Source organism: Spodoptera frugiperda, chromosome 20 (genome assembly GCF_023101765.2).
Source record: "Spodoptera frugiperda isolate SF20-4 chromosome 20, AGI-APGP_CSIRO_Sfru_2.0, whole genome shotgun sequence".
NCBI lineage: Eukaryota > Metazoa > Arthropoda > Insecta > Lepidoptera > Noctuidae > Spodoptera > Spodoptera frugiperda.
In genome coordinates, this window is record NC_064231.1 from 8,989,598 (window position 1) to 9,004,663 (window position 15,066).

Genomic DNA, 15,066 nt, shown 5'->3' on the forward strand with positions numbered 1-15,066 from the left:
GACATAAATTGAAAATTATCAACAGACTATAACAAATCAAATTGTTACCGATTAAACGCGTAGACGACAGCTAATTTATAAATCAGGGGTGAGACAAAGACGGTTCGGGGTTGATAGCAAACTTGTGTAACTTAGTTATAGAGGGCGGTGCCGTGCGTGTCGCTACTCTAGCAGTAGTTGACAACAAATTTATATTTATCTAGCACTTGTTCCCCGCGTCTGTGCTTGTTGTTTTGTTTCAGTTTCTTTCTGCTTTCTTATCGGGGATGAGGAGTTTTGTGTAGTTAATTTGTTTGTTTTTTTTTCTATTTTGTCTGTTTTTATTGTTGGTAGATGTAGTATAGTTCAGAATGTAATATAATGACTAGTTTGTGCATCTTATTTCTCCGGGACTAATGTCACAAGTAATGAAAATGTGGACGATTATCGGTTCAATATGTTCGCTTTTGTCCAGAAAGCGAAGAGCCTTGTGATATACTGGGGTGAATTTCCCAAATGACTTTTTTTTTGTCTTTAGTGAAATTCGTATTTGAAAAAAGAAATATTGTTCTGGATTATTTTTTTTTGTATTCAATAGGCAGTTATTGGGTTGTGGCAAAAATATAATTTGCCTAGGACTATATATAAGGGTAGAAAAAAATACATAAACCTCAATTTTTCTCATATCGGTGGCTGTCCCTCTACTTTTTTACTGACAAAAATGCTTATACACTTGTAAAAATAAGTAAGTTAAGTATGTAACTAATTTTATTTAATAGACTATTAGTTTTATTATTAACATAGAGCATATTTTAATACATAACCGACGTTTATAATTACTGAGAGGCACAAACATACTTGTCTCGAAAAATGCTCTCATATCGGTGGCCAAAAGTAATTTAAACCTAACTTTACATCGGCGGGTCCGACAGCGTCCCCACCCCAATATTATTTCCCTCGTTAGTGTGCGCTAGCGCGCAGTGAAGACGGACGCGTGTCAAGTCGCTGCATTTTCCCGCCAATAACATAAGTATGCCATTTCAGTTGCTCCCGGACAATTATTTTATGTTATCGGTGGTTCCATTTTTTCAGTGTAATGAGTAGTTTTATTATTATTGTTTGGTTCTAACAGCATCAGCAAGTGAATTAACTACATTGGCTGTTACTCAATTTATCCTAAATATAATACATTTTCTTTAATCTTCTAAAACGTGTGTTTTTTCTCACGTCGGTGTTCTCATATCGGTGTAATCGGTGGCATTTTTTACCACCGATATGATAATTTACACCGAAATGATAAGAAAATTCAATCGGTGTCCTAGGTTATCATATCGGTGTTATGGACGTACAGTTTCTTTCACATCGGTGTATGCTTTATCATATCGGTGGATTGTTTTATCATGTCGGTGGATTGCTTTATCATAACGGTGGATTGTTTTATCATCTCGGTGTCTTTTTATCATATCGGTAGATCCTGTGTAATTTCGTGCGGTGCGGTCGCGGCGCCAGCGCCGGAGCGATGTTGATGTGGCTGCGGTTATTATAAAAACTTACTATATAATACTAATAATGATTTATTAGTATTGGGTTATTGGTAAAACACTAACAACCTCTCAGGACTATATTAGTGACACCATAAACAACAACTTTTGTTTTATGACTTTTTACAAAACGTTAATACATAATAATATAACAAAAAGTAAATTTGAAGTTTTCGTTGTTCTATCTAACACATTTTAAATTTGTTTTGTCGTACCTACAACTCCCGTTCACTGTCACTCGGTATGTATTAGTGTACTGTATAAAAGTTTGATGAATTAAAATCTGATAAATGATTAAAAGTCGTAAAACAAAAGTTGATGTTTATGGTTTCAGTAATATAGTCCTGAGAGGTTGTTAGTTTTTTACTAATAACCCTGTATATATATATATATATACAGGGTTATATAATAAAATAGGTATAATTTATTTTTAAATCAATTCTCGTTGGATGTATTCTTCTTTCATGAGACCAGACAGTTCAGGTCTTCAGTTCGTTCACCCTTGTAAAAATATATAGGCTCCTATACTAACTATATTTCAAAGATAGATAGATTATCATATCGCTGGATATGTTATCATTTCGGTGGATAAGTTTATCATTTCGGTGGATAAATTTATCATATCGGTGGATAACCTTTTCATATCGGTGTACATAAAAAAATCGGTGACGGTTTATCATATCGGTGGAAACCAGAATTCAAACTGATTTTTCTTCTAAGTTTTACATGATATGTTGATGATGTTAAATTTGGGAATATATACTATCCTAAAGATTACATAAAACCTAAAAAATAAGCAAAATATGTACATAAACAAAAAAAGCACCGATATGATAAAAAAAATGGCATTTGTTGAAATTCACCCACTGATTTCTCACGATCGTGTCATCAGACTATTTCTAGCCTTATCTATACATATAATAAAATCGTAGAAAAGTGCTGTCTGTACATTGAAAATAAAAAAAAAAAATAGCAGGGGTTATTGTTATGTCGATGTCGAACCCAAAAATGTAATTAACTTTTTTTTGTCTGTTTGTCTGTTTGTCTGTTTGTCTGTTTGTCTGTTTGTCTGTTTGTCTGTTCGTCTGTGCGCGCTAATCTCAGAAACGGCTGATCCGAGTTGGATGCGGTTTTCACGAATATATTGTGGGATGCTTAAATTTACATTTAATGTTTGTTTCATGTCAATCGGTTCATAAATAAAAAAGTTATGTCAAATTAAAGAATCACGTCGAACATTCTATGCTATATAGAATGTTCCATTAATCTCCGCAACTATTTGACGGATTTGGTTGAAATTTGGTACAGATATAGTTTAGAACCTTATAAAGGACATAGATATATTTTTATTTCAAAAATCAAAAAATAAAAATAAGAAATAAATTATTTATAAATAATTCTATGTCGATCGTTACACGACTTCGGTTCATGTTATTGTTTTAATTTATCGAAAAAAAGTAAATAAATAGTAAAAAGGTATGAAAAAAATAATATCAATATAATAAAACATTTAGTACAAAGAAAATGCTCTAACGGAGTATAGATAATTCTATGTCGATCGTTACACGACTTCGGTTCATGTTATTGTTTTAATTCATCGAAAAAAAGTAAATAAATAGTAAAAAGGTATGAAAAAAATAATATCAATATAATTAAACTTTTAGTACAAAGAAAATGCCCGAACGGAGTATAAATAAATAATCCAAGTTGTCTTTATCCTCGATAGATGGCGTTGGGATCGAAATAGATCGCGCTATGGTTTCGTTACATTCATTTGGTTGGGTATCGGCCGAGCGCTTCGGTACTATCGTAGAAAAAGTGTATTATCAGTCGTATGATTATTTGTCTGTAGTGGTCCTGCTGTTTCGTATATTCTAAATTGGTTTCGTATTTGTCAATTAATAAGTTTATTTGTTGGGTTTTCCTGGTTTTTTGGTTAAACTATTTAACGTAGGTTTAGTTTGATATCGATTATTAGTAGTTACTGTAGTTAGTTTTTTTAATAAAATTGTAAGTCTAATTTATAAATTAATTAGATTAGATTTAAGTCGTTTCTTTTAAATTATTTAGTTTAAGCTTGGTTATTATAGCATAGAGGATAGGTTGTAATATAGTTTCTTTTTTAATTGTTATAAATTCGTAATTCGTAGCTTTCTTTAGTTTTAAGTTAGTTTAAGTCCGTTTTTAAACTATTTTTTCAATGCCCTAAGTGAGTATACATCTATTAAATTCAAACGCAAAGCTCATTATGTTGATTTTTGAAGAGTTCCCTGGAATATCTTCCACATCTCATTTTTGAAGAGATCCCGCGAGATCGGGAACTATGTGGTTAAAACCAAAAATTTGCCGGAAGTCACTATTCCACGCGAACGAAGTCGCGGGCAAAAGCTAGTAACAAAAATCAATGGTGAAACAAAACAACTACACGTGACAAAAAGCTATTATGGAATTAGTCCATCAGACTAGTTTTAACTGAGTGCCGAAAACAAAAATAGATGGATATCATAGAAATACGTTATGTAATAAGAATTTGCTCAAAATAAAACATGTGATAAATCTCATGTACAAATCCGAAAATATTTTTAGTTCAGTAAGCTACATTTTATTCTTTTCAACGTTTCCATCTATAATCTTACCCAAGGGATATCTTACATTTTATTCTACTCTTTGAACACGGCAATCGGATCGGGCCGATGCTTGTCAGAAACGGCTATGATTGGCCAGAATAAACTCGTACGATGGCTACCTAGGTAGCTACTTGTTACATGAAAGGCCTCACTTGCTTCGATATTCGACTTACGATATTTATTCTATTCAAAACGTTGTTCAATAATATTTAGATATACTGAAGATATGTCTACTATTGGATTTACGATACATCAGCGGTTTTTCCGATTCCATTTATGTGCCTACGACAATATGTATTTGTTGTTTGATTTAATATGACATAGAATTGGACGATTTTATTTGCATGTAAATGTTTGTTGCTTCCGAATGTTTTTTTATGATCATAGGTACAAACGTTTAAGTAGGAATTGTATCTCCAAGCGAATTTTATGGCTGAGTTTAGGAATGGGTTCGTATTTTTATTTAATTTGTGTTCCGTTTTAATAAACGTATGAAACGGGTTTTCATGTTTTATTATTTTTAAAGGGTTAATTATTATGGTATCTTATTTTTTTCTGGCCATTGTGGATATTGTAGCGATAAATAATCTATTTTAATGAATGTAGGTCTATTGTATAATGAGACCCGGTGCTCTTAATTAACATTTCTAAGAACGACAACGCTGATTCCAGGAATTAGACCTTGTTTAAATTTCTACTTATGGACTGTCATATGCCTCTATCATTTACACGAAGTCTTGTTTAGGTGATAAATTATAATAACTTTTTTCGGAAACATCCAACAAACGAACAAAATAAAATGATAAGCCTCCATACTTTCAGCACGTGCCGTTTAAAACATATTTGTATTATAAACAAAGCAAGTTTGTTGCCGAAATGTTTGCGAAGACCATTTTGATATCTGAAAATAATCGAGTGGACTTTGAATCGCTTATATAAATAAAACTTAGCAATCGTCATAAACTCCAGCAGTAGTTCGCAATAAAATATTAACTGGACTTATCCTGCTTTTGAAAATAAATCCTATATAATCTGTACTTTAAAGGAATAAAATGTTGTGTTGAAATATGTATGTGCTACTAACATTACTTAGAAATGTATTTTAGTTGAAGTTTAGAATGACTTAAACGAAATAGTGAACAAAAATCTGTCGCAGTGTGCGCCTCAAAGAGCCATCAGACCACCACAGATGGGGCCCAGTAGAGCTGATGCCTGATCCTTAGCTGCGGACTACCTAGCGGGTTTACCGGGGCTCCGGCTCGAAAAGCAGGAGTAGGAACGGGGTGGTTTTTGAATCAGTATAAGTCTGACACTCCGTCTCGCCCTGCCCAAGCGGGAGAAGTCATTGAATGATTTTCCACCCTCAATAAAAAAAGTGTGTAGCAATAGGTTCTTCCCCTATAGCACAGCATTTATAACATAACTGGGGAAAAAATGTTGTAATATTGTATACTTATATATTGTATACGAAATACTATATATCCTTATATTAAAAGTTTTGACATTACGTATGTTATATTTATAGAAGAAGAGGTGCCTATCAATTTAATTACTTTTAAAATTTCTATGCAATGAAAGTCTAGACGGTTAAAGAGTTAGGTAATGGTTGTTTCTATATACTAAAACAACACATTAAATATAATATGCCTACGAGTACCTAATAATAATATCACAGCATATTTGAAGGTATTGCGTGACAGACTGAGAGGGCTCTCAGGCCCGAGGACGACGTAATTTAATTACCCATGTAAAGTATGAACAAACAATATATTCATTTTACAAAATTACCTCTATTCGGTGAAGGTACTTGAATAAAACTGATTATGATGCATAGAGCAGTGTGGTATGGGTTACTCTTAATTTAATTTTGGACTTTTTACATGATAATAAATCATCCATGTTACTTATTTTATGGTAAAAGCCATTAAACGTGTAGATGGATCACCTAATGGTGATCAAAGCATGAGTGGAGTGAACACCAGAGACGGGACAAGTGCGTTGCCCGCCTTTTGAGGGTTAGGAATTTAAGGGTTGTTGGGGAATCTGGGTTCCAGAGAGTTTAAAACTTCAATGCTTCAAAGATCAGAATAAACTGACATGAAAAAAAAAATAGCAACCGATACACGTTTTACGAAAATGTACCGTATAAACTACTGAAAAAAAATTATTTTTCTTTCTTTAGAGACACCAAAAAAATAGTTTCTCAATTAAACCATTTTGTTTCAGAGTCGTTACTGCTAAAGATAGTTCGAGTGTCAGTCCCTACATACAGGGTGCGGGGCCAACCCGCCCAGTTCGAGTGTGACTATGAGCTGGGCGAGGACAACTTGTACTCAGTCAAATGGTACAGAGACAATGAAGAGTTCTACCGTTACATGCCCAAGTTTGACCCGCCGAAGCACGCGTACAAATTGGAGGGGATCAAAGTCGACGTAAGTTGTTTTGAACACCTTTTATATCAATTTAAAGCCTGTAAAGGTTTCTGTAAGGAACGTAAACACGATACGGTAGTGTATGTTGTGTTCTGAATTTGTTTTGATACTAGCTTCTGCCGACGGCTTCGGCTCGTGGGATAAAAAGTATGCTATGTGTTAGGCCATAACCTACCGTTATTTTAAATTTCATCCCGATACCTTGAGCCATTTTGACGTATTTGAGTAACAAACATACACACACACACACACACACACACACACACACACACAATAAAATCACAAACTATCATTTTTATAATATTAGTAAGATTTTAATATCCCTGTTAATATCGGTGATATTTTGAATGTTTTGATTTATTCATGGATCTGGTGGTCAGGTCATTCTGTAATTTGTTTCTTATTGATAAGGAAATAGTCTTTTAAAATATCTGGGTAATTAAGACCCCACTTTGTAATTTATGTTATCAAACAAGTCATAGGTTATAATTATAGATTATTATACATATATGTTGTTCAGTTAAAAATGAAGACAGATTATACCACAGGTCAAGGAATGTTTACATGTTCATCTCATAAACAATAACTGGCTTTTAAAATATTATATTTACAAATAAGCAGTTGATTTATTACAAAGTAACATTAAGATAGGTAAGTTAGATACTAATATCATAACTATTTAAATTAAATTATTCTAGGACAAGAGAAAAAAACAGTTGATATGTTATACGTCTTAAACACACACATACACTTTATACTTTATCTATACAGACATCTTTCGTAAAATGGTATCGATAGTATCCTATGATATGAGTAAGAACCATCCAACAAACATCCTCCGATGAAGTTAAGATTGTAGCAACTGAACAGTATCACCAATGAGTGCTATTTTCACAAGACCCGAACGAAATTGATATATCAATACATCAGTTTAAAGACACATGATACAGTAGGGCAAATTACCGTATAATTTGAAAGGTTTTCTTAAGAACCCATTCTTTATAAGTTATATAGGTTGGTTATCTATTCGGGGCGTACAATGGAAGACGCCCTCGTACACTGACAAAAGATCGGGATAGAAATGAGACGAAGCCACACAATCCATATACGACCATTGAGGAATACTATCGACTAAGCTAGTGGAAACGTGCTCGACAAAATTACTTGTAGTGAGAGATTTAGCAAGATTCAATTTTCCTTATTGATCAAGATACATTGAGAATGTATGTCCAGTCATTTTTGTTCGGTACAGTATTATATTTTATTGGATAATTGTTGTAATTTGAGGGGCTTGTGTTGAAAGAGCTCCTCCTGTAGTTCATATTGCAATGGTTTGATGTTCCATTGCTGTGTATCATAATATGATCTGTGTTAGTTGAAGCTTAAGATTGTTAATAAGGAGTCAATTAATAGAGGTTGAAATTAGGGCATTGATAATTCTAGATTGTAATTTAGATAGTCTTTTTTTTGAGGGGCGAAAATCATCCAATGACTTCACCCGCGTGTCAGATTCTTACTGATTAAAAACCACCCCGTTCCTACTCCTGCCTATCGAGCCGGACCCCGGTAAACCCGCTAGGTAGTCCGCAGCTCCGGATTAATTTAGATAGTCATAAAAGCAACAATTTATTAAAACACAAATTGAAATCCTAATAGTATCTTGTAAAACATTTATAAAAATGAAACGAAGAAATTTAAATCCGGATTCTGCAGCCATTTTTAGTAAAAATCTTCGCCACTATTTTGATCAACATTACTTTATGAAAGCAAAACTTCTGTTCCGTTGGCAGTGAAACATTTCAAGTGAGCAATTATAAAAATCTCGAAGTAGACACAGTTGAGGAGATTTCAGTTGGAAACGAGGTCGCCTGCTGAATGAGACAACTTTTGTGTGACTTCTTGCAATTAGCTCATTACATAACTATTTTTATAGAAAAATATTTTTACTTTAACTGTAAATAGTAATAATAGTTTTTTTCTCAAATTATCTTTTTTCAAATAGGTATTGTATTTTTCACATAGTTACTTGCACATTTTTATTAGAACATTCTCAATTTTTAGCGAGATTAACGAACAGCAATTGATTTCTATATATAGAGATTATGGACGATTTGATTGCAAAACTAGTTTATTTTATATACTAAACAACACGGCAATTTAGAGACTAACGAATGTTTTTTTTTTCTGAACAGTTACAAAAATCAGACGACCGAAGAGTCATCCTGCACCAGGTGACACTCAAATCCAGTGGACTGTACAGATGTGAGGTGTCTGCTGAAGCACCAAGCTTCGCATCAGCCGCGGGAGAAGGAAGGATGGAAGTTATATGTAAGTTGTATTTGTTATATGCGGCGTACTGGCATAAAAAGTGGGTCACGAAATAGTTAAGCCGCACGAGAATCGAAGGCACCGATTTATTGCGCCAACCTGTCATTATGAATTATATTACTGTGTGAGATATTATTATGACTTAGTTTTTTTTTGAGGGCGGAAATCATCCTATGACTTCTCTCGCCTTGGTTGAGGCGAGAGTGTCAGACTCTTACTGACTAAAAACCACCCCATTCCTACTTCTGCTTTTCGAACCAGAGCCCCGGTAAACCCGCTAGGTAGTCCGCAGCTCCGGAATTATGACTTGGTTTGGTTTCTGTACAGTTTGAAATCTTTAGAAATCAAACAGGTCGCTCAATATTAATTCCAGAAACACTACCAATACTCAAATGTTAAAAGGATAAAAGTGTTCTAAAGGGTATCGTGATAAATCAGCAAAATTCGTTAATAAATTTCATTGTTATTGACATGACGAGAAAGGGATTGAATTTTAAACAGGCATAAATCTACACCTCCCTATCTATTGTCAAAATTTGACCTGACATTTGATATATTGATTTTGGGCGGCGAGGGTGTATGTGAAGAATTTTTCAATTTATAACTACTTGAAATTGCTGGAATCAATGTAGTCTATACCATAGGTCGATGGTGTAGTGTTCCGTGAGATACCTACGTTACTCAAACATTTATAGGAATAAGCTCGTAATTGAACAATTGGATTCTTATTGATTTTGTTATTACGGTTATAATACCAGTTATCACTCGTAATTTCACTCGTGTCATTCAACTATCCAATTTATCCAATAACAAACCCAACTCTACCATTTCATTTCTTACTAAAATATAATGGAGACTATGTATACCTGCCTTGTCTGTATAGTCCTATATGTCTACATATAAAAAATAACGTAGTTGCATTTTTCTCTTACTTCTTTTAGTCTCATGTCAATTTTATATACTTTTTGAAGCTCAGTATAGCAGCTGTGATTAATAACCAGGATCCAATTTGAAATTGGTACACATTTTACACGGGACAGTAACTACATGACGAACATAAAGAAATACTTAGTGTCAAACCGAGTGTAGCAAGCTTGAAAATGTCTGTTTTCTTCGTAAATTCGTGATCTATTTCGTTCATTTACGAGTTTAATTTCACAAAAATTCCAATTTCATTCCCTTTGACGGGAGGCATACATAACAGAAGGAAGCCATTATTTCAATTTGGAGTTTGTATTACAACCGCAGTTTGAGAATCGCCCCCGGCTCTAAACGACAGATGTACTCATTGTCTTTTGTCATTTAACTTTACATGTTGCTTCCTTATTTTACACGTTGTTTCAACTCTTTCGGGCTAATTTTAACGTATCATTTTCTTGTTAGTGGTGTTCGACTTTTTTGTTGTTTTCAGATAAATTGGCCGGATTTGCTTTGAATATAGAAAAGTACTTTTACTTAAGACATAATATAATAAGACATAATTAAGTAATAAATAAACAGTTTTCTAGATCAATCTCTACTCAGTATTATAGGTATAACTAAATAGTCCGTTGTAATGTTTTAATACGTTTCAAACGCTCGGAATAAAAACTGGTACGATATATATTCACGAATTATAAAACCTTTCAATGCAAAAATTGTGTCACAACACAAAACAAAAGGCGCACGGTAAGGGGCTACGTTTATAAAAAGGAAAGAATGGCTATATTGACAGATTATCTTGTCCCCAGATTTACCGAGGGAAGGTCCAAGAATAACAGGCAACGAGCAAGAGAATAGAAGAGGGGACTCCTTATTCCTCAACTGTACGTCGGGGCGGTCCTACCCCGCGGCAGTGCTCAGTTGGGACATTGATGGAGAAAAGGTACTATTAAAACATTTTCAACGGAAAAATATTGACATTTACGAGACAAGCGATGTTTTCGATTACGGTACAGTTTTGATCGAGGTTAAACAATAATAATTGTTTTTTGTTTGCTGTATTCTGCCTCTTTTATTGTAGTTGAGTAAACTTCGTATATCATTTATTAATAATGTGTATTTCCTTATGAAACTTCCTTGTTTAGGAATTTTGGTATATTCTGCCTTTAAGCCATGGGTTTTTTAGTAGTTTTAAGACTTACTTATTTCTAAATCATCACCAAAAGGCACACCTTTATAATTTCACCAAAAACACCAGGTTTCCTATAACATTACTGTGAGAAAGAAAATTGGACGAAATTCCATCGCAGCTCGTAATTTTTCGAAGCCATATCCACATTTCGTGGTCTCGTAACTCGATAGTCCGCTATGGCCAGTCGTGAGGGGACATAATGCATTATGCGTCCATTACCCACCGTGCTGCCAACTAATCCGCTCGTTGTCGACCAACTACTCCCATCAATCAATCTTCTAGACACAGCTTGCATAACCATTAACAGAACTTGCACCACTTTTTACATTCAGTTTTTGTAGCATTAGATTATCTTCCAAATTAGTAAGCGTTTCTTCTATTAGATAAAAGAGAAAGAAACGAGAGATATTGACCTATACGAAGTAGACTTCAATATCTTCGTTTATCAGAAGAAAATAATAATCCCACTTAAGACCTATTCAAGGCTTTATAAAGTTTACGTTTATTATCAACAAACTCTTGGCGCCTATAAAGAGGACGATCAAAAACATGACATAAATACAGCATTTATTCACTCAAATTACAATATGGCTTTTTTATATTTTATTCCGAACTTTTAATGGTATAACCACAAAGTAATTAATGTGGATCCATTAACTGCAAGTTAATTAAGTTGTTTTAATTTTGATCGGTCCGTAATACAATATTACACGTACCGAGTAGATTTAATTTCTGGCCAACGATCCTTATTAATATAATTGTCGGCCAGATATTTGACCCTTTTCAACGAGATTCTGTAATTCGACTCTTATATCCAATAAGGTTTTTTCAAATTTTAACTTTGTTCGAATCCTTACTGGGCCTTATTGAAGTGCGGGTTCGTATTTATCTTTTATTTCTGATTTGGCCCGAGTTTGTTTTTTGTTTTGAACAATACTGCCGAACTCGTCACATTCTTTTTTATTCGGGTCAAACTTGTAGCAATATATCCAGATACATAACTGGCTAAAATGTTTCGAACCACTTCTATCCCTTTTTTATAATGATGGCGGGATTTTTATTAAAAACTCGCCCGCACTGGGTTTAAGTTATTTCATTCTTTTTATTTATTTTTGTTACTCGGTACAGCGACTTTCATATTTTGTGTCGTTATGTAGATTTGTTTTTAACAGAGGTACATTCATAGATGTGTAACTTTCTCTCATTATTATTTCTCAGGGAAATATGATATTGGTTTTGAAGAGGAAATAGACGTTATTATAGGGGATTAAACTATTCAGTAGTAGAACAGATCCATTTACAAGCCTTCCGCTCACAATGGTTAGTTACCATGAAATTTACGATCAATTATCGCGTTAAGTGTTCCGAATCGAAGGATACCGTGGCGAAGATGTCATTGCCGAACTATTATAGAACTCTATTTGTGGCCATCCCTGAATTCAATTGGGGAATTCAAATCTTAATGAATATTGAAAGGCAGTGTTGATAAATATAGAACTGCAGTTCCATTTCCATAATTTATTTTAATATCCTCACTATGTTATGTATAATACAATAGAATATTTGTGTGGGAAATAAAATAGGAAAAAAATGAGAGCAAAGAGTCTCGCCCAGCAAAGCATTCACCTCGATCCATGCGCCAACTTTTTCTTTTCCTTTGTAAAATCTTACGACACTTATCCTAACTAATTGACATTTCACAATGGAACAAATTGACAGACCTTTTGTTCTTCCTTCTTTCGTGGGACTAATTAAAACACATTGTTCTGAGATTATCGTCAGTATTGAGATTAGAGGCAGTTCAATGAATTAATTGAAAGGAATTGTATGACAATTATAGAGGGTGGCGTGTCAATGAAATGATAGAATACAAAGGTCTCAATGGTTGCCGGAGACAGTTTTGACAGTGGTGGTTATTGATAACGTAATGTTCGATTGCAGACACGCCCACAGGATAATGTAGTGTCATATTGCGTTGATTGGAAGTATAATATGTTCGTAACACGATCATGAGAGTTATTTTAATGATCTGTTCCATTTCCCTAGGTCTTCGTTAAAGACGTCTGCAAAGGGTGATTTTCGTAAATAATAATACGATTCTATTAATCGTATAACGCTATGTGTAGGTCAGAGAGACACATATTACTGAAAATACCAACAATATTTGTTACACGTTTCAGAGTAATGTTCCCAGAATCTGTCTGCTCTCACAATTATTTAATATTTGTACAAATTCTATGTGGTCACTGGTCACTCCCTTTTTGAATACAAATTTGTTTATTCCAAAAGCCATAGCCGTGTGTTTGCAGTTGGGTGTTTGTAATAAAGTTTCATTTGAATGAATTTCCGCGAAGTACATAAATAGACAAAAAGATTTGGGTCACATTTGTTACTGAAATTCGTTTGGTTTCAGTTGATCTTATTTGTAACTCGAGTTATTAACATTGTGCGAAAATAACTCATTGTTATGATGGTTAAAGCATTATTACTTCTAAATTTATTACACCTACCTTATATTACACTACCTTATGTATAAGAGTGGGAGAGCCATGCTTCGGCACGAAAGGGCCGGCTCGACCGGTGTGATACCACGGCCTCACCGACGACGTGAAACAACGCTTGCGTTGTGTTTCGTTATCTGAGTGAGGTTACCGAAGGCCCAATTCCCCCCTTCCCAATCTTCCCAATACCCGAATCCCCAACAACCCTTAAATTCCTAACTTGTAACGCCACTGGTGTTTCAAGTGTCAATGGGCGGCGGCGATTGCTTACCACCAGGTGATACGTTTACTCGTTCACCGGCGGGTTCCATAAAAAAATATAAGTTACGATTAAAATAAAGAACATCGATTTTTTTCATTTTGCCATGTATGTTATTTTGTTTTTTATTTTCCTAGGTGACAGACCCTTTACTCCTCGTGGAGTACCCACCGACGCAGCACGCGCACGGCTTGCTGTCCACAGCCCTGGGCCTGCGGGTGCCAGTCGGCCGGACGATGCAGGTGCGATGCACCGCTCGCGTAGCCCCCGCCTGGCGGGAAGGCAGCGAAGCAGTAGTCGGCAACAGCCAACTTGCTGATAGTAAAGAAGCTATGTTATTAGGTAAATATCTATTTGTATATTAATTTTAGTGTAAGTTTAGTAATATTAAAGAAGAATACAGCGTATTATGTTATACGGCTTACTTACGATGTAACGCCATAACGCTTAGGTTTACTTACGATATAACGCCATGTAACGCTTAGGTTTACTTACGATGTAACGCGACTAGTTTCAAGTCACGGTAGGGGCTCATAGCGAAGTAGAATGTGCGACATTCCCCGCGTTGTTCGTTGTCACACATGTTTGTTATGAATATTATACCGTACCTACAACATAATCAATTTAAAATGCCTTATGATAGTTATAGGACAAAAATTATAATTAAATCACGGATTCTTAGTTTTTTCGGTTATACAGTCAAACGTTATAATAGTATATAGTCATTTATATAGTCTAATGTTAATTAGGCTCAGTTATCGGTCATCATAATTTGATTGAACATCGAAAAGGACTTAGAAAGAATATGCCTATCTAGTAGAAACTTATTGAAAATTCGTGTTGTCAGTTAACAAATCACATTAAGGGACATTCTACGACATAATGTTGTTTTTTTTGTTTTATTACCTACTAAAGTAGTTCTTAACTTAATGTGTTAAAATTCTCATCGTAGAATGACCTTAATCTTTGTTTAAGGTATCGGAGAGGACAGCATATTTTGTAAGTAATACAATTGAAGTTTCTACGCTAAATTGTTTTAGATCTTATTGGTATTGTACATAGAATTCAATTTTGTATGACCAATAAGAATTCAATGTTTTAAAGCTTTGATTATTCAGTGTTGTATATAATTATTGCTTCTAAAAATTCAATGTTGTAGTTATTTAACGTCAAAATTGGGTGTTTACTAAAATATATATAAAAAAAACATTCAAGATTTTATATTCTCTCTTGATTAGTTGGAAATGTACATAACGTATCTAAATATAATATGAAAAAAAACTATT

The 15,066-nt window shown here is 34.1% G+C and overlaps 1 protein-coding gene across 2 annotated transcripts in view; it reads left to right on the forward strand.

The window, feature by feature from the left end:
* Window positions 1–15,066, forward strand: part of LOC118261973 (uncharacterized) — a 30,171-nt gene that overhangs the window by 10,440 nt on the left and 4,665 nt on the right. The window contains exons 2-6 of one of the 2 annotated variants that reach the window (XM_035573050.2): window positions 6,374–6,579; window positions 8,772–8,907; window positions 10,638–10,771; window positions 13,918–14,122; window positions 14,756–14,779. In XM_035573050.2, the coding sequence (XP_035428943.1) occupies window positions 6,374–6,579; window positions 8,772–8,907; window positions 10,638–10,771; window positions 13,918–14,122; window positions 14,756–14,779 (705 nt within the window). The remainder of the gene's footprint in view (window positions 1–6,373; window positions 6,580–8,771; window positions 8,908–10,637; window positions 10,772–13,917; window positions 14,123–14,755; window positions 14,780–15,066) is intronic. The other variant, XM_035573051.2, reaches the window with a different exon arrangement.